The sequence below is a fragment of the Grus americana genome, chromosome 25 (assembly GCF_028858705.1).
Source record: "Grus americana isolate bGruAme1 chromosome 25, bGruAme1.mat, whole genome shotgun sequence".
NCBI lineage: Eukaryota > Metazoa > Chordata > Aves > Gruiformes > Gruidae > Grus > Grus americana.
This window is the reverse complement of record NC_072876.1, coordinates 5,026,443-5,054,432: the sequence shown is the minus strand read 5'-3', so window position 1 is coordinate 5,054,432 and position 27,990 is coordinate 5,026,443. Positions and strand designations below refer to the sequence as shown.

Genomic DNA, 27,990 nt, shown 5'->3' with positions numbered 1-27,990 from the left:
TTTGTATTATCCCAGGTTATACAGGCATGGCACAGAAAGCTAAACCAAGGTTAGAGTATGAAGGTAACAACTGCCTTCTCAGAAGGCATGGTTAATGTATATTTTTCTCTTGTGCAGAGTACAAGATTGTTGTTTACCATTTAAATCCAGCTTAAGATCTGACTGGTGCTACAGGGAGACATGCAATCTCAAACTGACTTCATGGGCAAAACCAGTTGACTTAGGAATTGGTCAGTCAGTTAAGTAGTTCAGCGCTAAGATTCAAGCCAATAGAAGAGTTATTTCTGGATCGATTTAGGCTCTGAAAGGACCACGATTAGGTCTAATTTCTGCTGGAAGAGGTGCAGCCCTCAGAATACCTGTGGGCTTCTAGCAGCCAGCTCTGGTAGTGCTGGAGCTGGGCCATAACCTCATAAACCCACCTTGTTCCTTCATTCTTCCTTTCATCTTTCCCAACTTGCGGTCTATTTTAAGAGAAGACTTTAAATGCGAGGCTGTCTGGTATAGTAATGCTTAAAAACATCTAAATATTTAATCTAAATTCTAATTATTTGAGTATTGATAAAACCGGAACCTAAATGAACAAAAACTGCTGCACCTCTTTTTAAAATATATTCTGCTTTTGCTTTCTCTTTTAGCGCCAAGCGAAGTACACAGAAAATAGACTCAAGGCTATTAAGGCAAGAAACGAGTATCTGCTAGCTCTGGAAGCCACCAACGCATCTGTATTCAAGTATTACATTCATGACCTGTCTGATCTCATTGATGTAAGTGCTGCTGCTTGGGTGCCTGCAATGAATATCATTGCCATTAACCCTCACGTGTGCCTCTCCTTCAACATCTTATGTACCAGCACAACTGGTAACCTCTGTACAGCTGTGAAGTGATGGTCTTGAGTGGGCAGCCTAGGGGGTAACAACAGCCGTGATAATTGGTCGTTAAGCTGTTAAGTGAGCTTTTCTTAGATGGCCAAGTCGGAGTTTGTTGCACAGATAGAAGCTTGTACACGAAACCTGGCATTGAAATGTGGAGAAGGAGGAGTTGCTTAGTTAAAATTAAACTTAGCTTCAGTATCACACTGTTGCTTGACATTTTCTATTTACTATTTTAAGCAAACTTGCAAGATTGTAACTCAGAAGCACATTTAAAAAAAGAATTTTAACTGTAGAAACAGTATACCCGTTGGTAAAAGAAATCAAGGACAGAATCAGATTCTAAAGCTGCTTTTAACTTGTTTTGAAAAATTCCTTATATTTCAAGGTTAATGCTTTCTCTAGCATATTTCACAAGTGGGATGAGCCTCTCTGCTTTTTAGACTTTCCATTCTCTGATGCCCCAACCCACCAGCTCTGCAGGAACTTGATGCGTTTCTTCTGTCATCAGGCCTGCAGAGCACTTTCAGTCTAGTTCTGAAAGGTGTCAGAGGAGTGTCAACAGGGATGGAGGTTCCACTGCTTGCCACTCCGCAGTGTCTCTGTCTATGCAAAGAAATGAAGAAATAAACTGGCTATAGAAACGAGTCCCCCCTTTCCTTAGAATGCTCTCTGCAGCAACTGGGGTGGACGGAGCTTGTTCCCCAGCTGCCTGCAAAGTCTTTGTTCTGTGGCTGAATGATGCCCCCAGAATCAAGGGGCACCAATTCTGCTTTTAGTAAAATGTGCAACAAAAAAACCCCGAATCTCTCCTCTTTGAAAACTCAGGAAAGCCAGTTAGGAATCTTGTGATTTTTCACAAATACATGACTACCCACTTCAACCTACAGAACTGGAGTACCAAATGCACTGATCACATCGTGTCTGGGTCACCGACTGTTGCTTGATCTTATTCAGCTTGCCAAGGACAGCCCGCTGCCGTCACTGTTGGAAACACTCAACGGCAAAGCCTGAAGGGAAGTTTCTTTGTAGGAGGGGGGAGTAATGAACAGAAGTGTCTCTAGACACAGGCAATAAAGAGCACTTGCATCACTATTAATTAGTCAGCTATTACAGTACCTAGATATATTTAATACATTTATTCAGCTGATCATAAAATCACATGAAGTGCACTTCTGCTAGGTATTTATTTAAACCTGTTCTTTGGAGGTCAGAATTGTCAGCGCTAGATGGCTTTGAAAAACACTGTTTTTTCAAAATGGCACGTCTTGCAAAACTGCTGTACTGAAGAGACATGTTTTGTTTATACCTGCTGCCTGTTTAGGGGACCTTTTTTAGGTAACATTTGCTCAACTTAAATTGTGTCATCTTGTTTTTTTAACAAATAACAACTGTTGGTATAGTGTTGAGTTTCTTTATATTGACACTGACATCAGTGGAATTCAATTGTCTTAATTTTTTTAATTATTTTTTTAATCTATCCATAATTCCTCCCCCAAATACTGCAGATGTGCTTGGTTCAGTTGTCTGCCACCAGACCGTTCTTAGTACGTTTTCACGAGTCATATTTAGTAAAGAATCCATTTGGATTTCATAAATCCATAACAACTTTTAAGCAGAGGCTTGAGATCTTTTTAGTAGTACATTGACAAATGCGGGGTATCCGGCTTTGAAGAAGTGCTCCTCTCGCTGGATGGTCTCAACTGTCTGGGGCACGCTAGGCAGTGGTGCAAGACACGAAGCCAAGGTTCTGCAGCGCAGGGGTTTGTCGCTGTTCTGGAGAGGAGCCACCGTGACTCCGGGTGAGTCCTTGCCCATGTAAACCCCCTTGTGTTCCTTGAAGCGTTCGATTTAACGCTACATTGCAAGCTCTCATCATCTTTAAAGGAAAAGTATTATCTGCTCTGTTTTCAGAAGGCACGGAAAAATGTGGGACTTGCCTGGGAGCACAGGAGATGGAATTCAGTTATCTCATTCTTAAGACACAGGGAATATAGATTTACTAATGCCTTTGATCCTGAAGGATCAATTTAACAATTATAACTAGTGATGGTTATCTGAAGCATCTGACTTAAATAAAAGTGTGATTTTAAAGCCAGGTCTTAATTCTTTGCCTTGATCTAATCATTTGATGGTATTGAATTTTGAAATATAATGTAAAAGCAATCTTCAAAGTTACTTATAAGTAGATTGTGTTAGGCCAGGTGGCATTAAACTTGTCATGTTTATACAACACATTATGTTCCCCCTCCAGTGTGCATGGAAGGATAACAGTGAGTTAATTCTTCATTGTGAGTTAAGAGCAATAAATTGTTCCTGACATGGCCCAGTAGTTTTGAATTTCCTGACTTTGGGGACTGAGACAGCTCTTTGATGCTGATGAAATATTACAGTAATGGGGAAGTTTGTATTAACTCATATTTATGTAAGGGTCATTAGGACAGAATTTTAAAAAAAAGATAAAAATGCGTGTGTGTGTGTGTGTGAGCCCTACAGCTTACTTTACTCTCCTAGGAATAGGTGTACTACCGCTGCTTACTCCAGGATCTCATACTTTCCCTTCCAAATGTAAATTGCATTTTAAAACAGAGGCCTCTTTCTCCTTAACTCTTCTATTTTGGGCCTGTTTGAAAACTGCTAACTGGCAAAGGGTTAATCAGCTGTCATGTTGGGAAGTGAATTTGAATGAGTTATCATTAAATTCTTATAAAAAATTGATTTCCTTGGAGAACGATTCCATCAAACATTTATATAACCCAGAAAAGGAATGGCAAGACTGATACATTTATAAATACGGTATGCCAGACTTTTAAAAATGTTCAAGTGGGGGAGTGGGCTGAAAAATGTTTTCTGTCACCAGCTTTACTAACATAAAGCCAAAAAACGTTGCTGTCTGAATGTAGCCCTGCTGCTGAGCGAGATGGGGTGTAAAACATTAAGTCCCATTCGACTTCCCAGTCCCACCAGTGAACTCCCCTTGTGCAGCAGCTGGGCTTTCCTTCCGGATGCGGATCTGTGCTGGAGGACAAGCTGGTCACCCTGGGTGGGTGTGCAACCGTGTGGCTCGCTTAAGGAGGGGAAAAGGAGCGACTGCTCCTGTTAAATCTGAGCTGATCCTAATTCTGGCTGGACTGTTGGCCCAACTTGGATTAGCTTTCACCGAATTTTTGCAGGGGATGGCACAGTAATGGACACGCGAACAAGCAGTAGCTTTGAGTGGCTGCTGATCTAAGGCTGTTTCCACACGTGCAAAATCTCAATCAAGCGTCTTTTGGGGTTTTTTGGCTAGTTTTTATTCTTTCTGATTAAATGTAATGTCCTTTAATTTTCTGCCTCCAGCCTAACCAGCAACTGCAGCTCTTTTTACGAGGCTCCACACCTGCCACAGCTTGCTGGCACAGGAGCCAGGCATCTAGCAGCACTTGGTGACAGAAATCCTGTGAAAGCAGGGAAGGCTTCAGTAGTTGCTCTCTCTTCTCTCTCCCTCCACCCTCCCTCCCCACCCCCCCTTTTTTTTTTTGCGTTTGCACACAATGACAGTGATGAGACTCAAATGATGGGTGAGGAGGAGATTTCATGTGAATTTTTTGCTTACAGAGCAGCACAGCAATCAAGCAGATGGTCTCTTTCTTTTTGGATATTCTCCTAGCGTATGTAATGTTGCTTGTAATTCCAAGAAGGTGGGCTCCTTTCTCACTCACTATATTAGACGTCTGAAAAATTCAGGCTGTTTCTGATCAGCTAATGAAAAGCGCCTTTCTCCCTTCTGAAACATTAAGACTTGGCTGCGCAGCCATGGTGGAGATGAAGCTGCTTGATTGTCTTCCAGTGACATCATCCTGGTGTCAGTAATAGCCAGGAAATTCTTGACCACGACCGCTTTCTGCTTGAAAGTTTTTTTTGCTCTTCTGTTTCACCCCAGCAATGAAGTCATCCCAACTGATCACTGCTTGCTTTTTGGATGACTCTATTCTTTATGCCTGTGATGTACAGGTCATGCTCTTGCTTCCTGAAGTACACTGAGTTAAGCAGTTTTCTGTATCTTGGGTGGAATAATTTAGATGCAGATTAACCTTTGCAGATGATCCAAATCCTGTGTCTTATTTCTCCAGATAGTACTTTAGTGCCTTGGTTTTCTCTTAATTTGAATAATTTTATTTAAGGATTTTGGAGTGTGTTCAGTGGGAATCAATGCCCCTAAAAGTAAGGTTAGAATTTAAAGAAATATGCTGCCATACCATTGGACAGACCCACCTCTAGGGTACTTTTTTCTTTTTTTTTTTTTTTTTTTCTTAACAGTGTGAAGTGAAATCTCTAGTATTCCATGAGAACTCCACAAACTATTATGGTAGTTCAAGCTGCTCTTGTCTTGGCAACTAATTATAACATGCTGTTGAAATTTGTATGGGATTGAGAGTTCTGTTTATGGCCAACTCTGAGGACCCCTACTCAAGATGCCTCTGCGATCAGTGAGGGATGTGGGACCGCTCTGGTACCCAGAAGATGATAAAATACCCGCGACTTCTTATTCATTTATATAACTTCTGGCTTTGGAAACATTTTAATTTCCATTTCAGAATTTCTTCACTTATTCATATAGAATTGTATGTGTTTTTCCAGCAGTGTTGTGACCTGGGATACCACGCCAGCCTCAACAGAGCTCTCAGGACATTCTTGTCTGCTGAGCTAAACCTGGAGCAGTCCAAGCACGAGGGCCTGGATGCCATTGAAAACGCTGTCGAGAACCTGGATGCCAACAGTGATAAGCAGCGCCTGATGGAGATGTACAACAATGTCTTCTGTCCGCCGATGAAGTTCGAGTTTCAGCCGCATATGGGTGATATGGTCAGTTTATATTCCTCCTCCGGCTCTCGCTCTGTAAACACTTGCAGCTTTGCCTGTTTACTTCCCTCGTCTTTGATAGATAGAGCCACTAAAAGGCCACCTGTTTGGCTCTATTTTTGGGAGGTAGAGGCGAGCCTCAGAAAGGGAGCTGACATGAAGATTAAGCAGTGGCTCATGGCATGGGTGTCTGAATATGTTTGGCTCTCGCTTTTTGACTCTCAAAGCTACTGAAGATGAAAATGCTTAATTAGGTGTGATACTAAATGTATATAGGAAACGCTCTTCTAACCTCTCGTTCAAACCACATTAACCCCTGTACCCTGAGACAGACTCTGAAGTTAAAGACTTGAAGGGGCAACAAGACTTTAATGGTGTTTTTTGAGGCATTTGAGTGTCTAATCTTAGAGCACAAATGGTTCGTAGAAGTGCATTATGCATCTTCACTGTGAGACAAGGCAGTCAGAGGACTTCATTTTTGGCAATGAAAATCTCTCCCTTTATAGGTTTATCAAGATGTGGTTACTCATCTGGGAACTGTTTAAAGTTGCACAAGCTGAAACCGATTCACAAATCTAAATGGGAACACAAGTACGATGTAATAATTTATGTTAATTGGTTGGATTTCTAGATTATCCTCCTGAATGCTGAGGAAGAACTGTAAGGATGGTCTTTTGCAGCCAGCCTCTTCTTACAGTCGCCGGTTAAGGCTCCTTTTTGTCTCTTCCGTCTTAAATGAAACTCTCAGACTGCAAATGACCTTTCTCGGTTTTCCTGGGCCTTCGTAGTATCCTGTAAGATCATGGGAAGAAAAAGAATTACCTGCAGACTGTCATTCACTTAACAGCTCACCTTTGCTGAATCGTTTATCTTGGTTCTTCTCAAGGCCGAATAAGTGCTTATAAATGCTGCAATGGTCCTGCATATACCAGATTGAATAGATGATGGTATATGTGCAGGTGCGTGATAAAACTCCAGTTCCAGTTTCTGTCTTTAAGCAATATCCTTATGCAATGAGGTCAATGTTTTCCTTTAAAAAACAACCCAAATACCAAACTAAAAGGAAAAACAAGACTAATTCTTACCAGTACAGGGAAGCCCACTGTTCCTGGCATATTTGACAGGTCCCTAACCTGTTCTTTTTTTATTTTGACTTCACTGCATTCATTAAATAGTGAATCGTACCTGTTGCTGTAGCATACAGGTAGTTCAGCCACTCATACCCCTGCTCCAGGACACCTGGATAATACGTTGAACCAAATTTTTCTTGATGTGCTAACAAGCATGCTTCTTTCTCCTTGAGGTTTTAGGGTGTGATTTTGCCTCATATCTGTGATAAGAGGACCTTCAGACTTTCAAAACTCGTGACGAGCTTACATCACTGAAAGTAGCTAATTTTTTCTAGTTGTTCTTTGATGTTCACGTTCTCTCTCTCGCTCGCTTTTCACAGAGTCAGAAAGTGAACTGCAATTTAGTAGAACACAGGCTTTTTCCACTGGTTGAAATCCAGGGCTACAAAGATTTAAAATTAAGCATTTTAGAGTATGTTTGTTTATAATAATATAATTAACTATTTGCAGTGTTCTTGATTATGTGAGGTTTTGTTTCCTAGCCCTCTGAAAACGTGCTGTTTCTCTTCCAGGAGTCGCAGCTATGTGCCCAACAACCAGTCCAGAGTGAGTTAGTGCAGAGGTGCCAGCAATTACAGTCTAGATTATCCACGCTTAAGATTGAAAATGAAGAGGTGAGCTAAACAACCAAAATCAACAACCTTTTTACTACTTGTAGTGGGGAGTAGGGCCTAATTAAGGAAGAATCTAGTTTCTCTGATCCTCTTTTATGAAGGCTTGTGGTAAAATTGAAGGGTAAGGCAACTGAAGCCAGCAGTATATTACTGTGTGATTTCACCGTGGGTGCATGGAGAGGATCCTTTAAAATACCTGCACGTATCTTTTTTCCCATGCTTGAGTCAATAGGGCTGGCTGTGTTGCAAAAGTTGTATTTGGATAGCTAAGAGAAAAACAGGAATTTAATGTTTTGAAGTGAAGACAGTGAATTTGCATAACCTAAGGTAAGAGCTAATTTCTGTTTAATTGGTCATCTAAGGTGAGAAGACGGAATCAATAGCATTTGTTTGCGACAGGTCAAAATACCTTATCTGCAACTTTGTGTTCAAGAATTTTTAATCCTCCTCAGGCAAAATTTGCAACTCCTTTATGTCTAGGAAGTTGATTCTGGCCTTTGGTAAAAATTTACAGTGCCGCAAAGTCCTGGGTTTAATATCTAACATTTGATGCCCCATCGATGTAGCTACAGAAGATGATGATAAGATCTGTGTTCCAGCACTCTTTGCTTTGAGGTTAAACTTCCTTCCATCTCCTGATCCCAGCTTGTAAGATTACAACTGTTTTCCTACTCCTGGCTGGTTCTGTGTGCTGCCAGCCCTTTGTGTATATGGGCTGTGCTGTTAATGAGCAAGACTTGCACATTACTTACACGCAGGATGTGAAACCAGTAATATCTGTTTATTAGTAAAGTGCTCCAGGGTACTTACTACCTCTGTTTTTTACTTGCAACATACTATCTTCATTTAAGTACTCTCTTTCTTGCTGGACAGGTTAAGAAGACTATGGAAGCTACACTCCAGACAATCCAGGATATAGTCACGATAGAGGACTTCGACGTCTCTGACTGCTTTCAGTACAGCAACTCTATGGAGTCGGTTAAATCCACTGTCTCGGAAACGTTCATGAGCAAACCGAGCATTGCCAAGAGACGGGCCAACCAGCAGGAGACAGAGCAGTTCTATTTCACAGTAAGGAGTTAATTTTCAGTATGAGCACATCAGAGTATTTAGAATTATAATCGCAAGAGAGTGCAAAATGAGGCTATTGTCTTACAAAAATGCCTCTGTAATTGATTTTGGACAAGCAGAGTAAGGATATTAGGGTTTAAAAATGGGCACTTTTTGAATTCTTCACAAATGTATCGGGATACCTTTGTTGATGCAAACTTAGTCTGTGGATAAATTGTGTAAAATTTGATTTCTTCTGCATCTAAACAAGAATTGTTTAATAGCTTGTAAATATCAATTTTCAGAAACATTACGAACTAAACATTTAGCTCTTGCATTTCTTGTTATTATCATCTTACAATTTCAGCTCCCATTAGCTTTTAATTGTGTCGATGCATTTTTACAAGATGCTAAGAGCTTTTTATATTGAATTTCATCATAGAATCTGTGTTTTTTCCTAGATTAGATTTATGTTAAACTGTTGAATTTGCTTCCATTTTGAAAATATTTCAAAATAGCAGATGAAAATCATACCTCTTATCCTGGTTACTTTGTCATTCCTTTGGGCATCCTTTGCTGTACTTAATGCCCTTTACATTCCTCTTCCAAGAATGGTGTTGCTGATTAAAAGTCTGAAGTTTCTGTGCAAATTACACAAGCTGGAAGGATGGATTCTCTCAGGCCTTGACTTAAAAAAAATTAAAAAGCCTTTGTAGAAGGTGAAACTGGCTATTGAGAAATGTGGGTGGAGGAGCTGATTCAATTAAGAACGGATTGACCACCCTGCCCAGGGTGATGAAAAAAGAAAAATGATTTTTAATTGAACTTTAAGCATTCCCTCTCTAGAGAGGGACTATTGTTAAGTTCAAATAGAGACTGAACTCAGGACTTTATCTGGATGATATTTTTTGTTTCATTGTGTTAGTATCCTGCTGCAGAGCAGTGAGATCCTGGCAGGACTGCGGAGCCATCTCAGCAAGCAGATTGATTGATTGATCTAGTATTGACCAGACTTATAAATATCCTTTATAAGGATTTCAAGCTTTGAATCCATAAGGAGCAGATTTTGCAGTGTAGGAGAAAAAGCTCAGATGAGTATTAACGAGACTGAGGGCAGAGCTGTGTAGCGATATGGGCGAGGCATTCTTTGTGTGGGGGGAAAAAAATTAAGTGTAGTGCAAAATAGAGATGTAAATCCCCTCATACCTTATGATGTCCTAAACGCTGAGGGATAGGGACTGAAAGAAAAATACTAATTTGAAAGAATATTTGTATTACTATGTAACTCGAGTTGGAAATTCCATGTACTGCATTGCTGGCTAGGCAGAGCTCTTAGGTAAATATAGTGATGCCACCATGGGAATTTAATTGAAGGAGTACTGCCTGTAGTATCTCCACGCCGGTAAAAGCTGTATTTCCACTAGAGGCATCTCATTGCACGCTGATGCCAAGACTGCTCTGTTGTCAGGGCTTTGAAGGAAGATTTGTATGCAGAGCAGAAGCTTAAACTTCCCCTTGCCAGTGACAAGCATAGGAAGAATGATCAACTTAGCACGGAGCTAATGCAGGGAGCTAAAGCAAGGAAGCAGCAGTGATTTGAGGGAGCCGAAATCCAGGGATGTGTCCTGGGCCCCTGGCAGGCGGGTACCACCGCTGCCGTGGCTACAGTCCTGCTTCCTGGGGCAGCACAGTCGGAGCGAGCGTGAGGATGCCTGTCAGTGCCGAGGGCATACTGCTGATTGTAACACAGCTGGCGCTCCGCCCCACCTGGGAAGTGGGAAGAGGAATGAATGATTTCATTCTTGTTACCTCTAAAACAGGGGATAATTTTAGTTCTTAGTCAAAATGTTGGGTTTTTTCCCTCTAGAAAGATTAAAACCCAGTACAATGCTCATTCTGTGAAGTGCTGTAGAAATGAATGTAAATTTATTATTACCAAACCCTTAAGACCCGGGTAGGTATTATATAAAGTTCCCCTGCTAATCAGTCCTTCAGCAGTGTCGTGCTGGGTGTCTCAATGTGCCACTGTTCCCACGTTCCGGCGCTAGCGGCAGTGCAGGGGAGCGGGGATGTGATTCACCCGCTCCTTCAATCCAGTGCCTTGTTGGAAGTTGTACTTGGGGGGCGGAGGGAGGAAGGAAAACTTGCTGGGCTTTCCAGATCAGACACAGTTAAGGATACGGGACAGTGGCAGAAACTGGTTTTCTTTATATCCTCAAAAGTGTACAATCTCCTTTCCCACAAGGCAGGAAGATACGGTCTAGTTCGCATTTCGCTTCATTAAGTATGCCGCCTGACAGCTGCTTCTCGCTGGAAAAATACTGCAATGAGTTTGGGCTTGGAGAGGGTGTCAAAGTTTTGTGGTGTTGAGGAGATGGTAGGTGCAAAGTGCTCGCTGTCTCTGGCTAATAACAGATCTGCACCTCTTCATTTTTACAATGCAGAAATAATGTGACTTGAGGACGTTTCTCCTGCTTTGTGTCTGATTGTACTTAGTCTGACTCCAGCTGTGCTCTGCCAGAAATGAAATCCTTAGGAGTTCTCCTGTAGTTTGATTATTTTTTTTTTTTACTGTTTTTATTAAGCCAGAAATCAAATGCTAATGGATCTTTGTAATTCATTGAAAAAAGCCTGAAGCCTTATTTTGAAATCACTTTTTTTTTTTCATAAGGGTACTTGTAACCGGCAGGGCACAGAATGTTAGGCATGAGGAAACAGAAAGAACGCATGAAATACTGTACGGGATAGGAACCTTTCCTTTTTCTCCTTTGAAACCATCCCTGGTACCTGTCTGCGGGCAGGTGATGTCTTAGTGTGGAAGCCAGAGCACCTGCGAGTGCCAGCAGCGTGCCCCTGCCCCGTGCTGAGCCCTAGCCACCGGTAGGCTGAGCTTAAGTTTTTATATCTGCTTCAAAGGGAAGCTTAACCCTCTTCCAAATCAAGTTGATTTGCCAATCTTTAAGCTTCTGTTTGAGCTATTTGAGCCTTCTAGCCCTTCCGTCTCTTTGCATGATTGTGACTTTGAGACGGGGAGCTTGGCACCTCCCAGAACTGGATTTATCCTCAAATCCCTGCTTCAAAGTGTCTGGTTATTTTTGCAGCTTATAGTCTTCATGTTTTCTTCTGTCAAAATTTGATGCAAAAATTTAACTGATTGAGCTAAATACATAGTCAGGGCTTGGCGAACAGATTCTACAAAAAATTCCAAAAAATATGGTTAAATTTTTTTTTTTTTGCTATAGTAATCATGCTTCCTGTTTTCTTCTAAAAACAACAACAACAAAGTATCAGTATAGGAAGCAGGAAGTGCTGAGAGTCTCCAAAGGGACTTAATTCTTGTGAAATTATTCTTCCAATGTTGTCAACTGAAGGGACATAAACCACAGACTTTTGGCGGTTAATTAAAGCCCTAGCCCAGCCGTTTCTGTCGTTCATGTCGGTACACCCTGCTGCTGGAGAGCTCGCACTGGAAACTTCGTTAGATCCTGGGCGGTTCCTCAGTACTGCTGAGTATACGTATATGTTCTTCTTGGTTCTTTGCATCTTGCACGGAGGCTGCTGTTGTTACAACCTGCGTAGGACAAGCAGGGTCCAGGCACTCTCATTGCTCAAATACTGTTTTTCACCTTAAGGATTTTCAGGCTAATTTGGCAATACCAGCCCAGAACTGGAAGAAAGTGGATAGGATTGGGGAAGGCTGAAGACAACCGGAACATTTCATTATGAAATGAGAATCCTTTCTTTGTGTTCATTTTGCTAGCTGAATTTTTAAAATATCTCATCATCCTAAAGAATGACCTGTGGTATTTGAAGAGTTATGTGCCATTTATGTGTTTTTGAGTCTAAAGATGTCCTAATTACAATGTGGACAACTGACCATCCAGCAGAGTATTTTATGCGCTGCAACACAGTGAAGATAAATAATGCTGTTCTGAACTGCAAAGTAAGAGATGAAAGAGCATTTGCAGAGCTGTGAAAAATCACAAAGAAGTGGGGGGAAATGACTGCATGATTGTATAATATTTCACCGAGAGAACAAATCTGAACTTAAATAATATCTTTATTTGTTTTGTCCCGTGCCCCCCCTGCAACCCTGTGTATCATCCAGCGTGGAGGCAGACACGCTGTTTGACAAGTAAAGTGGGGTGAGAGAGGTTAAGTGAGAGAATAAGCACAGTAGCAGCCTTTTAGTTTGTTAAAACAGATTGCTCATTCAGTTGCCTGTGACGCGCGAGGGAAGCGCATTTCCATTTCGCCCTGTCTGGGGAGGAGATGCATGACAGCTTCTCAGATGTCAAAAAGATGCCAAACATTCAGCTGATTCCACAGCGAAACAATAGAAATTGCACTGCAGATATGTATGGACTGAGCTTCAGGTTGGCATAGATACATGAACCAGGGGGACTTGGTGCATCTTTTGCACCATAAATTTCAGTGTGATTCTGTACTCCAGCATTATGTTCAGAATTCAGTAACCTAAAGATGCAATCAAAGAAATTAATTGCCCACTCATGATCTTGGTTTTTTCCACTTTCCCAGAAAATGAAGGAGTATCTGGAAGGCAGGAACCTGATAACGAAGCTCCAAGCCAAACACGACCTTCTCCAGAAGACCCTGGGAGAAAGTGAGTCTGGGACCCGCTTGTCACTGCTATTAGCCGGGCTGTTGCGCTTATTGAATTAGTCAGCTGACTGAGTGTAACGGTCTTGGATTACTGATGCCAAGTGGACGTGCTCATGTTTTATGAATTTATTTTTCTGATCTGCATGATGGAGAAGGTAAATGACCTACATGGCTGCTTGATTAATGGTGAACAAAAAATGCTTAATGAATCACTAATGTGCATCATTTATTTGTTAAAATGAAGCATATGCGTACTCAGTCATCCTGTCCTCTCTCAGTACACGCACATTCTGCTTCTCAGTACTTTGTATTGGGGGTGAACCTTGTGATTTCCAGTTTACTGGGAAGTATTGCCTTGTTAGGCTGGTCAGGAGTTTCATTTGCGAGGTAGATTAAGTGCTTCTCACCTCTGTGGGTTCAATCCATACCAAACTAATGTATGTAAGCACAGGCTTTTATTAGGAGAATAACAAACAAATCTCAGAGCATGTAAAATATGTTGCTTATCTAGAGGGCATTAGGCAAGGGGCAACAGCCAGAACTTAATATGCATTTGCTATGAGCGTCAGAACAAAGGAAGATTTCTTTCCCTCCATGGTATGGGCAAATCCTGTTGGCCAAACATGCTTAAACTATGCATCCAAGTTTCCATAGAAACCTGCCTGCCTTGTATTTGGAGAGGAGAAGGTTTTAACAGTCTAAATGTCAGGTCAAAAAATGGCTCAACTCATTCCTGGGTTTATATGCTGGGGCAGGGCTCATGTTTTCATACGTAACTTAACTGGACTTCCCACAGTTTATGGTGTGCAAATCTTCTAAATGAAAACTTAAACAGTATGTGGTCTTTGAAGTGCTTCGCTTTCAGTTTAAAAATGCACTATAAAATTAAAATACTTATTGCTACAGTAATTAAGTGTTTCGTGTTTATCAGACCCAAACCGCTAGAAGGTAAGGAAAGGTCGTTGTCATCGTTTTGTGCTTTATTGCTTAAAGTTGCTTGTCTCTTCAGCTGTCCTGTAAAAAGGGTGGATGAAGCCAAAGATCTATGTCCTTGGGGTATTTTTCTTCTGCCTCTAAATATCTCCAAATGACACCCGTGCTGCCCCTGTGACTAATCACATTCCTGGATCATAGCTGACCTCTGCATACCGAGACCTATTTCCTCTTAACCTGCCTGCCCCTTGAACCCATCTCAAGCTGTGGTGGGGGGAAAAGAAGAGGAAATTAAATGTGATTTCTGTATTGCTATGTAGATTTAAAAGCTGCTTCTGTTTTCTTCTGGTTGGTTTGCAAACCAGAGCTTTCATAGTCACTCTGTGAAGGGACCCAGTGTGTGGCAGGGTGAGCTCCAGCAGCTTCTGAAAAAGAAAAAAAAAAAAAATCACTTCTGTCATCTGTGAGATCAAAAGGAGTTGGGAAAGGGAGGTACATTTTGTCTCCAAAACCGCGTTAGCAGGTTAATGGTATAAACTGGGGACCGTGCCTAGGCTTATCCATAAAATGTCACTTAATTGGGAAATGAGCAAATAAAATTCCTTTCACAAGTCCCCGGAGCATGGTTAGAAGCTTTACTGAAAAACGTGCATACAGCTGCATGTCTTCAGTCCCTGGAAAATTCATGGGTTTGTTACCATTTTTATTCTTCTTTGCCCCATCCTCAGGTGACATTTATTAGTCCTCTTGCAAATTACCTTAATCTAAAGATGACAAGTTCCAGTAATAAAAATAGCAGCAAGTCTTCCTATCTAAAGTAATTATGTCCCTGCCTACTGTACACATTTGTCACCTTAATGTAGGAGCCCCTTGATGTTGTCACAGCCATGTAATTTATATATATGAATATTCTATGATGGAAATGGGACAGATGGCTGGAAATTCTGCTTCAGAATAACATTTTCATGTAAATTATGCACTGTTTTGGCTTTACATGGGGAGAGGAAAGTGGCTATCGAGATGTGTTCAACTAATTGTCAACCATCAGCAATTAGACATTTCCCTCGTTCATTCTTCCATCTCCCCAGGAGCAGGAAGACAACTGTAGGGAAGGTGGATTTTCAGCTATTGTAAATCAGTATGGTTTCACTGATGATGATCTACACCAACAAAAGATCTGGCCTGTACAATTCCCAAAGGCACATACTAGTTTTCTGTCTCTCTTACTCCTTGTTGTGCTATTTTTAAAACGATGCCTGCATTAGCAGTAGCCGTTAGCTTGGCCGCTTCCTTGCAAACTCAGTGCAAGTTAATGGAACATTTTTTATAAATATGTTTGTGGAAAATATCATTAAACATCTGTCTCCCAAAATAGCTTAATGCCAGCACGTTCAGTCTGTGGGCTAACAAATCTGTGAATGTTTTCAGTCTTACTAAGTGGCTTTATAAAGTATAATCTCTCGCCCCACCAGTTCCCCTGGGAAGGCGGAGGGAGGGAGAGGTTGACAAGCCCAGTTTTTTGGCAGCAGAAGTCAACAATTAGAATGCACAGGGAAGTAATTTTCAGAAACAATACTTTCCAAAGAAAGAGTCCTCGGGCAGCCTGAGCTCTTTGCTGCGTTTCCTGGTCGGCTGCAGAGGAGCTGTGCCGGCGGGGTGGGCTTCAGTGGGGGGACACGGCCACTGCCGGCTCCGCAGAGCTGCGCCCTCCCTCTCCCATGGTTTGTTTGTTGTTTTTTTTTCCCTCCACCGCCTTCCAAAACTGGCTTTACAAAACAATTGAAAGTATTTTCCTGTTCCTCTCTCATAATGTTGTATTTCTTTGTTGTCTTAACAGGTCAAAGGACTGACTGCTCGCTCGCCAGGTAGGTGCGGCTCAGGGAATCATTTTTTTAAGGAAAATGTGATGCAAATTGGTCACCGCCATTCCAGATCAGTTACCAGCCCAGGATACATATCTGTTAGAAAAAGAGATTAATTTAGCTAATTTATAAGCCGATTCCTGCTGGTTAATGTGTCTTTAAATACCATCACTATTACCTACATCAGTGCAAGGGGGTGGTGCAGCTTATACGTACGTTTAGTAACCTCCGGGCAGCCGAGGAATGAATATTTCTCTTGACGCAGTGCCTGCTTACACACCTCTCCTTGCTTGTCGCCGCTCTGCAGCGCCACAGTTGTGACCGTACACCTGCTGGCAGGGCCGCCTGTTGCAACAGGTTGGGAAACTCTTTGGGGTTAAAAATAACGAAGGGAGGGGGGGAAAAAGGATACATGGAGGTCTTGCACTTTTTCTTGCCCTGGTGCATTGAATCCAGATTGGGAAGGGGATGGGCAGGTGTGAGAAGGGGTTTGATTTGGCACTGTCACCCAGAGAAGTGTTCTTTGAACTAAGATTTTTATAAACACATTTCTATTTCTGTAACGGAGGTGAGCCCAGTGACCCTGCAGGGTTTATCTGTGTGGTTGGTGTACGGGGCTGAGTAACGTAAATCGGAAAACTCTTTATCCCATTGACGCTCTCGGCTGTGCCGTGGAACTGGATCGCAGCAGTACAGAGGTCATGGAGAATAAACTTTTCATTTATAATTAGGACCAATCACAGAACCATAACTAAGTTTCTCCTGATGGGGTTTTTATAAAACATAACAAATCTTCATCCCCGAATTGATGGATTCAAGGGGCTCCGCTGGGCACGAGGAGCTGGAATAGGGGCTGTGCATCATCTTGCCTTGTTAACAAAAGGAAGGTGATTACTACCGATCTGGAGTCATTACTACTTTTCACATTCCTTACAGCAAAGCAAAGCTGACAGGTCCTAATTAAAGCCTGACATCTGTAATAATAAAATATTATTCATCATGAAACAATTTTGAATATCAAAGAATCATTACGGCTAATAGTTTAAAATAGACCTTATTGTCTGTGACAGCCCGTGGAATCTGATTTCTTTTTCATTCAGTGTTTTTGATTTTTTTTTATAAAAGGAATTTCCCCTGAATTAACACATTGTACAGTCTTTTTAAAAATCACAGTTCTAATCACCTTATTTATAATTCAGCAGCCATCTGCCCTAGCAGGGAATTGGCTCGAATGATACATTGGGGCCTCTCTACTATTATCTCTCATACTTCATTTTTACAAGAAACTATAGGAATTTTAAACCCCAGTAATAAATTTTGAGGAGAACAATCCTGGTAAAGGAAGGCTTTTTCCCATTTTTCTACAATTAACATCTACCAACATAAATGAGACCATCGTGGTTTATACTGAAAAGGCTTAGCCTGGCTAGGGTGTGCTGGTGTTTTGGGGTGGGGTGTGTTATTTATTTATTTGAAGTCTTATCAGAAATGATAATAAACTATGTTCACAGCACAGTGGGAACCCGTTTGCTCCCACCTGCTTCTCCCCTCTGCAAAGCGGCTCCTTCAGAGAACAGCCATGTGCAATTTATAACAAACTTCATCTTGAACAAGGAGCCCGCTATAACAGATTTCCATGTGGCTGGAATTAAAATGTCAAGGGTAATCTTTTGTCAAAGCACTGGACTCCCTGGTGTCTATCGCAGGTTTTTAGTGATTTAAAGTCACTTAAAATCTTTCTGAAGTTCCGTGAATTGACTGAGACTAAGTCATAATGATTGACTTGTATATCTGGCTCCTTCCCTCCTCCAAAATACGCGGGGTTTGGAATACGAACGAACAAACCGGTGCTAGTAGAGTATTATCTTGACTTTTCTGTTCTGTTTTTCCCTCCTGCACCAATGGGCTGTTCTGATCTCACCAGCGGCAGGCGCAGCTCCACCATAAGGAAGCAGGTAAGAAACATTCCCTTAAGTAGCGAGACGGGGGTACGTGTGTGGTTGTGTAGAGGAGGGTAGATGGAAAACGGGCAAGTGTGTTTATCCTTCCTCCCCCTCTCTTACATGGACCTTTTCGGAGTGGAACTGGCGTCTGCTCGTTCAGTGACTGAAATCAATAAAACGCAGATCCGCAGCCTTGATTCATTTTCTTTCACAAAATTTAAAAATAATTTTGCTCTGTTTTTTTTGACAGACCTGGAACCAAAAATGCCGAACAGCCTTGAGCTGTCTGGGCAGCCATGGTTTCTGGGGTTCTTGCTGTTGTTTCTTTGTCCCTTTTCCCTTTATTTTTGCTATCAAACTGGTAGCTGCTTGCTTGTTGTGCCTTCTTGAAATAAAGACTTATAACAGCAATGCTTTGTTTCCCTGGCTGTGGTGGATAATCTGTTACTTTTTAGTACCTGATGAGCTAAAATGTGTTTCTTTGAGATGGGGAAAAAGCAAAATATTTCTTGTTGATACTGTAAAGACAAAATTTACCTTAGAATTTTATTTCATACAGCCTGTCCTGGGGTGTTGCTTTGTAGTTTTTAGGATTTCTGTATACTGGAAATGAAGTAAGAGAGCAAGTCGTGGTTTTGGTGTGCGGAGTCAAACCTTTCTCATTTTCTGAGCTAAATGGTTGTTCCTTTATGCTCTAAAAATGGTCCTTTCCTACGCTGAAAATGGAGTATGTGTGTGTGATTTGATTGCCATTTTCACAAGCAGTTTGAGAGATGTCTCAAAGCATATTCTGACGCGAGTAGAACTGACTCGAGTCTCTGATTTGGAAACCTAAATTAAAACCGAATCTGTTCGCAAACACTGAATCCACAGCTCGCAGTAACCTACACGAGATCACCTGCGTGTGACTTTAATGGGGTTTTTTGATTGCAACCTAACAGTTTAAAACATAACTGCTCTGGGAGTTTTAATCTCTGCTGGCGACCCAGACTGTGTGCTTCTCTGTGTTCCTCCTGTCAAACTCAAAAACAAGTCTGGGGGGTTATGATGCTGTTTGGGTGATTATTAATAAAGCATGTCCTTGGGGGCCAGTCGAGCGGCAGGATGGCTTCTGAAGTATTCTTAATTGGTGATGTTCCATGCAGCATATAGAAAACTAGTTCTAACTGGCTATGGCTAATTAGTAGAGAAATTATTGTCACTATATTACCAAGTTCTATGACACTTCAATAAAAAAAAAAAAAAAAACAACAAAAAACCCAAAACCAAACCATTAAACCTAAACAAGTTAGGAAAAGGGGTGAGCTGGTTTTTATATGTATGTATTTTCGAGCAGAGGACTGTCATCTTTTTGAATTGATTGAAATGCGATATCGTAGCATCCTAACAAGTGAGCATTTGGATATAAATTAGGCATTGCTGTCCAAAGCTTCTGTAGAAGAGGCTATACATAAACAGAAACTTGGTAGTTTTAATTACATAGTAATTTTAATCACTGGCATCTGACCTTAAGCAAACTGTGGCACTTCTGTTGCTTAGGTGCCGTTCCCCAAAAGGGGAGGAATAACTGCAGACATCGCAGAAATTCAGTTGTCTGAAAAGTAATCTGTGACCCCACGAAGCAGAGACTAGGGAGGTGTAAAGGCTTGTTTCCGTACTGAAAATCTCAATGAATGTTGTTTAAGCTGGAAACTGGCCATCCAGAAGATTTTACTGTGCTTGGGCCTTGGACTCAGGACAGTCTTTTCCATGTTCTCCTGTATGGCGCACCTTCTCACCTTATTGAATGGATTGTGACCGTAGGGCACTGACGTGCTATTTCCTAAACACATCTGGAACCACGTGGAAGTGGAATATGACAGATGAGAGGACAGATGAGAGGACAAATTTGCTTTCCATTCTTTTATTTTCTTCCCCCCCCTTCCACTTTTACCATCACTCTGCATTCTGACTGCTGCTCTTGTTTAAATTTCTTTTTGCACAGGATTCCTCACAAGCCATTCCCCTGGTCGTGGAGAGCTGCATACGATTCATTAGCAGGCACGGTGAGTGTGTGAACAAAAGGTATCCTCTGATATTTCTATAAAATGAATGGTGCTTGTGCAGAGGAATCCAAGAGACTGCAATATAAAGTAAGTCGCACTATATTGTTGGTATTGTCTGTGTGATCACTTTTCCAAATAACTGACCTTGCAAATGTCGTTCTTCCAACAATATCCTTTTGTTTTGCATAAAGTAAGGTTCCCATCCTTAGAAACCACTTGTGCCTCACCTCCACTCACCTTGCTTTGAGCCCTGAAATGTGGCCTTCACCAACAATAATCACGCTTTTCCTAGAGGAGGAGGAATACTCTTAAGTATTTGAATGTAGGAGGTCAAGTAGTGAATTAATTGCTTATTGCCGCGATGAGATGATTTATACCTGTTTCAAAGGTTAACTTCACATCCTTGAATGCTGTAAAAGATTTTGTTTATTGTACTTTGTTTTCATTTTTAATCGATAGCATTTGTTAGTAGCATGTGAAACAGCTGTTAATTAACATATGTAGAAGGAGGTTGAATTTATCTTCATCAACCAAGACACAGGTCCTGTTTCATTTTCCTTGTTTAATTACCATTGTAAAAACTATAATCTAGAGTCCCATTCTCATCATCACTTGGAAGAACTAAGCGCTATAATCCTTCATTAAGACCATACTTGGACATTTGCTGGAAAAACCATAGAAACCACATTGTGATGCGAACGAAATCGGGGCCATCAGGAGATTTTATTTTTTTAGACTTATATTCCTGGGTTAGCTGAGTTCCCCAACAGAAAGATTTTCAACCAGCCACAACTGATTTTTGCTCTGAATGCAAAAATACATCTTACAGGTGCAGTTTGTAATTAGAAGGTATGTGTTTTTACACAACAAATCCACTTTAGGCAGAAGAAATGAAATAAAACTGCTTGCCTGATGCACTTACATTGCAGGAATGAGTTTTGTTGGAGGTAGCCTGACATTTCTAACCGTTTTGCTGCGTAGGTGGGGGATGAATGTCGTTTTCATTCTTGCTTCTTTGCACTTGGGATTGTTTCTTCTCACTGTTCGTGGCTCTGTGTGTCTCAGCTACCAGATTTAGCCACAGTCCTGCTAAGGTTTCATTGCGTTGCGATACAGTCGCAGAATTTGAGAAGAGGAGGCCACAGATGCATTCAAGAGAGCTTATTAGTTTATAGCCATTATTATAAATAAAGCAAAGACATTGCAGCATTCCCTGTTTCAGAAACTTCACAATTAAAAGGCTTTGAATGAATGGGAGTTGATTTCCCTACGTGAAGCGCATACTCTGTTCATTAGTTGATTTGTAACGGTTGTTGCTCATCTTACATGTACCAACAGAAATTGTTATGATGGCAGTATATTGGAACATCTCGCCTGCTTGATAATTGCTTTTAATGACGTTGCTAACGCTTACTTTTTAGCAGGAATGTCTTAAAGACTATCCTAAACCCCTTGATAGGTCGTGCTGGGGTAATTAAATGCTTCTGTTTCAATTGGCTGATTTGCTCAGGGCCTTTGTGGTATCGCTTTTGCAAAATAAACTGCTTCCTTGTGTAGTTAGCCATATTTTACTTCTGACTGATATACCGTTAGTTTATGACTTTCGCTGGGTTGTAAAATCCTTTTGGGATCCCTCAGGGTAAAAGATAACATGCATGGCTGTTATAACCCAGTTAGTCTGTCAGATTACAAAAAAGGGTTAATATTTTTTTCTCTGTGGTGCTGAGTTCTCTTTTTCATATTCTGTATGTGCCTGGACATATAAGGGAAAGACGGCTTTTCAAACAGCATACTTCTGCCTGTGTTGCTTATGTTTCCTGTATCATATATGCTGTAGCTGATGAAGGTGCCAGCTTATCTTATCATTACCAACATCTCTTGTTGTCTTGCAGGTTTGCAGCATGAGGGGATATTCAGAGTGTCTGGGTCACAAGTTGAAGTAAATGACATAAAAAATGCATTTGAGAGAGGTAAGGAGGATCTCGGAAATTATTGCCAAATGTTTTAATTTAAGTGGTCTGAAGTAGTGTGTTTTGAATGGAACTTGCTATATTTTGTTCCTTCGATTTTTGTGTTTCCTGAGTCTAGTCCAAACACTTTTCTAGTGCTCATTAACCTTGAACACTCAGTTGTTTGGCATTGTGCTTTATATCTTGTAGAGTGTCTGTAAATAAATATTCTGAATTCAATCTTCTCCCATGTCTGATAGTTTATTGATTATTTTTTAACACTAAAGGATATAGAGAATTTCATTATTGAGTTTAACTGCCTTTTCCTCCCCTCTCCTCCCAGCTCTTTGTGATGAAATTCTGGCTTTTCCATGTTCTCAAGGCACAGCTTGGCTACATTTATTCTAAATATCAGCAAGCGAGAGAGTAACTTGACATAGCTTTTAATAGATTTGATTTTCTATGTGAAGAACTATTCCATACAAAGGCAAAGAACGGCTGGGAGCCTCCTGACTCATCAGCTTCTAGCTGGGCTGTTCTCCCTAGCAGAGCAGGTTCACAAGAGCTTGCTCTTCAGGCAATCCTCGCAGCCCATCTCCCCAGTCGTGCTTGGGTCACTGAAAGCAACAGGGCTCGTGTTAATTCCCTGAATACATCGTTCTAAAGGAATATAGTCAATGTGTTTCTACGCCTGCCCTTGGAAGAGACAAGCAGTAATTACTTAGGCATAGCAAGTTTATTTTGCTTTTGGGGAAAGATGAGTTTGATGGACAACATGTATGGAAAGTGGCACCTAATTTTGCCTGTCTTCATCTCCATCCACCCGAGAATTAAAATCCTCGGGAACAGAGGAAGCAGAAGTGTGTATCATAGGCTGCAGGTAAAGGCTTGATATCAGAAAGAAAGACCTCTTTTTTTAAATAAAGGAAATACCAGTCATCTTGGGAAAATAGCCAGTTGTTCCAGCACTAATATGCAGAAATAAAAAGGTGATTTTTTTTTCTTCATCTCGCTTGTCTCTGTAAAGCATATGATATACAGAACTGACAAAGTTAACAATAACGTCTCTGCAGTTTATTACTTCATCCAGAACCCTTGGTGGCAGTTAATATCAAGGATAATGCTCTGGTTTGTAGTGGCCCATTTATTATCCTGTGTGTTATTAAGATAATAGGCAAGCTTTGGTAATTTCAGTCACATAATGGATATATATAGCTTCAATTTGAGGATTGCCCCATCATTAAATCTAATTATATCTGATAGGGAGTTTTCCTTAGGGAACAACTCCTTAAGTGGCCATCTTTTCTTTTGTAATACGGACAAACTGTGGCATATCTGCAGTGACAAATTATCTGTCCCAGAAACACACGCGCGCACCCCTGCCAATTCTGCGTAAGACGTCTGCATCCTGCTGAGCCACGCGCACGATGCTCAGTGGCCTCTCACACGTGCACTGATTCCACTGGCGTTTCAGTTGTGAGTTTGCAGAGAGACCTGCTCCTGTAACGTTCAGCTCTGTGGTGGATCTGTGAAGTTCACACCATACCGAAATATCTGGAGCACAGAGCCTGGAAGTGTTACTACTGCTGTCGGAGCAACACCACCCTCGGTCGGTGTGAGCCAGGCGCTCCGGTGTCAGGCTGTAGTCTGCGTGGTAGAAAGCTGCCCCAGGTCTCCAGGGACGGCTGTCAGAGGCTTCCCTTCTCTACTGCAACACACAGGAGAGCTCTCTCTCTACCTCACGCTGGTTGTAGTGCAGCTGGAGTAGGTGGGATTAACTTTGTGCTGCATAAATCCGTTTCTCCAGCCGAGGTGCATCTTTCCAGTCTGATACTTTTCTCCAGTATTCTGATTTTCTTGCCTGTTTTTCTTTGCTTGTCATGAAGGAGAAGATCCGTTGGCTGGGGACCAGAATGACCATGACATGGATTCAATAGCAGGAGTTCTAAAGCTCTATTTTCGAGGGCTGGAGCACCCCCTCTTCCCCAAGGATATCTTTCATGATCTGATTGCCTGTGTCAGTAAGTATATGAAGATCTGAAAAGAAATAGGATTAATTTTTCTAACCTCCCACTTTTCTCTCCTCCCCTCCCCTTTTTTCCTGACTCCAAAATAAGCTTTTTTGTGGTTACTTCGGTGGGGTTTATGTTGCACTGGTATCCTAGTCTCTGCTGGTCAAGAGTCTGGGCAGTTACCTGGTCCAAGCCATCTTTATTCTAATAGCAATTTTTTTATGAATGAGCAAGGAGATAGAAATTAATAGATTTTAAGGGCTGTGTCATGGATTTCTCCGAGACACTGCTTCGTGACAGGATGCTTTTAAAACAGACTAAAACAAAAACCTCCACTTCCGAAAAACGATCTTTAAGGCCTTTCATCAGAAGGTGTCAGAAGTGCCCTCAGAAGCTGGGATCAGGGTTTCTTGCCCTGTGTGCTGTCCGTGGCGTTGGTAGGTATACACTGGTGTATGTCTGCTGCACGCTTCTGTGTTCCGCATGCTCTCGTTAGCTGGCGGGGCAGTAGCCATATACCTTTTAGCTTCATCACCACGAGGGGCCATCTTTTGACTCCTGTTAAAGAATATCAGCCATGACAGCAATCGAGTTGTTAACGTTTTTGATGGTTTCTAAAGGTGGTTCTGGTAGGCAGAGGGTTGTTTGTCATTTTTGTATGGGAACAACCTCATTTTAAGTGGCCTGACTATTGCCATGTCCTTCAGAATCGCAGAATGATTCTGTTGTCAAAGTAGTGAAATGCCCTTTGCGGTGGCAGCCTTTGAAGTAAAGCAGAAGATAACTGCTTCTAAAATGGCTCATGGTTTTCTTCTCCTGATAAATGCCTTTACAGAGCTGAATTCGCATTATATGAAAAGTAAAATCTGCTTCCAAATAAGTTCTCCCTTCTGAGATGATTTATGCTGCCCACTTATTTCTCAGTAGGCTGCTGCACACAGAGCTTTTTGCCTCACCCTTTAACTATGTTAATTTTCCTTTGAGTGTTATACAATTTCTTTTTTAACCACCCACCTTTCTAAGCTAACTTGAATGAGCTATTGTGCCAGAGCTATTGAAGCAGATGACATCCAGTGCTCCCACGCTAGGAAGGAACTTGCAGCGCAGTTTCATGTGTTCAGGGACCTTCATTGTCAAAGGCTTCTCCTGCAGGTTCTGCAGCCTTTGCACTCCCATGCAGTGGTGGAGGATCTGGGAAATGGGCAGGCCCTTTCTTCTTCCTCCTGCTCTGCCGGCTGCCCTTCTTAATAGTTTGCACAGGAACCATGACAGTATAATGGTTGCAAGTTTTGGTGTGGTGATACGGTGACTCTGTGGTGCTGCTCTTCCTTTCAGCAATGGATAATTTACAAGAGAGAGCCCTCCACATCCGGAAAGTGCTTCTCAACCTACCGAAGACCACTCTGATTGTAATGAGATACCTCTTTGCATTCCTCAATCAGTGAGTATCCTTGAGAGCACCGTGGCCCCGTTGCAGGACTTGGTGTAAACGTGATAAATGGCAGAACCAGCCTTAACACTGCTGCGTGTGATCTGAGCAGCAGTTCGAGGTGCGGATGCCACAGCAGTTTGCTGTTGCATCTGTCTTCCTGGGCAGCTTTTCAGCCTTGCTGAAATTCATCCCGATGATATGAATGCAATCTCAAAGGAGTTCCAGGAATGAAAGTGAATAATGTGCTGGTAATCCAAGCAAAAAGTGATGTGAAAGAGTCAGAAGTCGGATCGCACACCAGCAAGGAGCAGTATGTACGAAGTAGCGTGAGTGGTGGAGAGTGAGTGTATTTTCTTAAAACAGTCCACTGCATCTGACGGGTTCGCTGCATAGCTTGGCAGCAAGGAGGTGGTAGTTTCCTCCAGTAACGTGATCTTGAGACCTGAGGTAGAGTAAAGGAAAAATGTCCTAACCAGAAGGTTATATATACATTGTCAGAGCCCTTTGGATACCATGTAGGTGAAAGAGAAATACAACAATAAGACATTTTTTTGACCTAACAGAGACCTGAGGCTTACTGTCTGCTTCTGTAAAGCTTCAGTTCATCAGATACTTTTGGTGAACATCTTTGCCTCATTTTAACGTAAGGAATATGTTAGGGTTTGAGGTTTTTTCTAAAAGATTTGTATTAAAATGGAGCAGGACATGAATTAAACCTATCGATATATTCAAATGGTTATTTCTGTTTGGAAAGCAGGGGGGTTGTTTCCCAGATGTCACTGCTGGAGTCACTGAAATGTGACTTTCCAGTCTTGGGAGCTTTTAATTATTCCAAGTAGTGATCTAGAAAACAGGGAGTTTCAAGGGGAATAGTATTGGAACTTAGTTTTCTGTTCAATCTCTAATTGGCAGCTGAAAGGCTTAAATTGTAGGTTTGGGACAAAATTTAATGAGATAAAAATCGTGTTTTAAAAAATGGCACCATGTAGAAACGAAAAGGTTCAGATTTGCTGGGAAATCCTGAGGAAGAGTTCCAAAAAAGGCCCACTTGAGAAGCTCCTGGGCCTTGCAGAAAGGATGTAACGCTCTGCATGCTTGATCACACATGCTTAGGCAGGGGGGACCTGATAGAACTGTGGTACTGAGTGCTGGGCTGCAAGTGGGCTGTGAACAACAGTAATGCAGAAGAATTAAAGATGAAGATTAATGTGTGTCCCCCTTGTAAAGTCAGCACCCACTACTTTTCACATAGTCTCGAGCTTTCAAACTCCCTTTGTGGTTTCTATTTCATTTCTTTGTAAATGCTATCAGTATCTCATTTTTTTTTTTTACATGGACCCAGAACATTCATGTCCCAGCCGATCGGCTTTCAGCAGCAGAAAGCCGAAAGCAGACCTTCTGAGCTCAGCTTCTGAGTGTGTTCTCCAGCAGATGATGATGATGATGATAATGTTGTTTTCTGCTGTTAACCCTCCTCCCCACTTCTGTCTTTTGCAGTTTATCTCAGTTCAGTGAAGAGAACATGATGGATCCCTACAATTTAGCCATCTGCTTTGGGCCAACACTGATGTCTGTACCTGAAGGTCATGATCAAGTCTCTTGCCAAGCTCATGTCAATGAATTGATCAAAACCATCATCATCCAACATGAGAACATCTTCCCAGGACCAAGGGAGCTGGAGGGTCCAGTCTATAGCAGAGGTGGAAACACCGAGGATTACTGGTATGATAGATACCACTGAGGAGAAAATGAACGGGTGGATATTTATTTACGGATTAGCATGCTACAGTCATGCGTTCTGCATTGTCTAATTCTGGATTTGAGCATCTGGCCCAGCCTTTCAAAAATCTGTTTTATGGAAGAGAAGATGGTTCTGGTATCTCTAGAGAGTCATCAACTTAAAAGAAATAAGCTAGTAGAAAGTAGCTATTCAGTTGTCAAACCTAGCTCACTTATCTTGTGTTGTGTGGGGATCTTCTTAGATGTTCTGGTATGGTAGTTGCCAAAATCAAAATTTTTTTTGTCTTTTTTTCTTTTTTCCCCTGCTTTTCCCTTTTTTTTTTTCTGCTTGTCTTGAGTGCCTTTGCTTCAGACACAGAGGTCACTTGCAACTGAACCTAGAAAGCTGTGGCATGGTTTAATTTTCAGGGCAGCACTGATGGTGGGGGAGGGAAGAGGGAGGAATGCAAAATCACCGTTTCCATCCAGCTTAAAGCTCAAGAGGCCCGGCCGCGTGTTCAGTCTGAAAGCCACATCTGGAAGCAATTCAGCCAGAGCGGCTCCTGTCATCTGGGGTGGAAGGTTGGGGAGTGGGGGAAGGAAAGGAGGTGTTTTCTTTCCTACTGGCCAAGCTGATCTCTCCCTCTGAAAATGAGGAATCTTAAATTGTGTCCTGCTTCCCCCCTTCCCCTCCTCCAGTGTCCCAGGAATGCAAATGATTATTTTCATACACTAAAATAAATACATTTTTTTAAATGAAGTCACTCTGGTGACAGAGCTAGCCTTGTTTCAGAGTAGCTTTAACTGTCAGCTCACTCCACGTACGTGCGGCAAGGAGAGGCTCCTCTATAGTAACTGCTGTGTGCAGAAGACTTGCCAGCGCCTCTTTTGGAAATTCTGTTACTTTTACCCTTCGCTCTGATGTTTTTAGCTGATGTTGTATGTGAAAGATTTGTAGAGGAAA

At 41.7% G+C, this 27,990-nt stretch overlaps 1 protein-coding gene across 10 annotated transcripts in view; it reads left to right on the top strand.

The window, feature by feature from the left end:
• The window catches only part of SRGAP2 (SLIT-ROBO Rho GTPase activating protein 2), a 119,160-nt gene that overhangs the window by 73,688 nt on the left and 17,482 nt on the right, over window positions 1-27,990 (top strand). For 7 of the 10 annotated variants that reach the window (XM_054803718.1, XM_054803723.1, XM_054803722.1 and 4 more), the window contains 12 exons: window positions 639-767; window positions 5,493-5,717; window positions 7,357-7,458; window positions 8,332-8,529; window positions 13,048-13,132; window positions 15,902-15,929; window positions 17,851-17,881; window positions 19,854-19,914; window positions 21,807-21,884; window positions 23,750-23,884; window positions 25,211-25,316; window positions 26,805-27,029. In XM_054803718.1, coding sequence (XP_054659693.1) covers window positions 639-767; window positions 5,493-5,717; window positions 7,357-7,458; window positions 8,332-8,529; window positions 13,048-13,132; window positions 15,902-15,929; window positions 17,851-17,881; window positions 19,854-19,914; window positions 21,807-21,884; window positions 23,750-23,884; window positions 25,211-25,316; window positions 26,805-27,029 — 1,403 coding nt within the window. The other 3 variants (XM_054803719.1, XM_054803725.1, XM_054803729.1) reach the window with 2 other exon arrangements.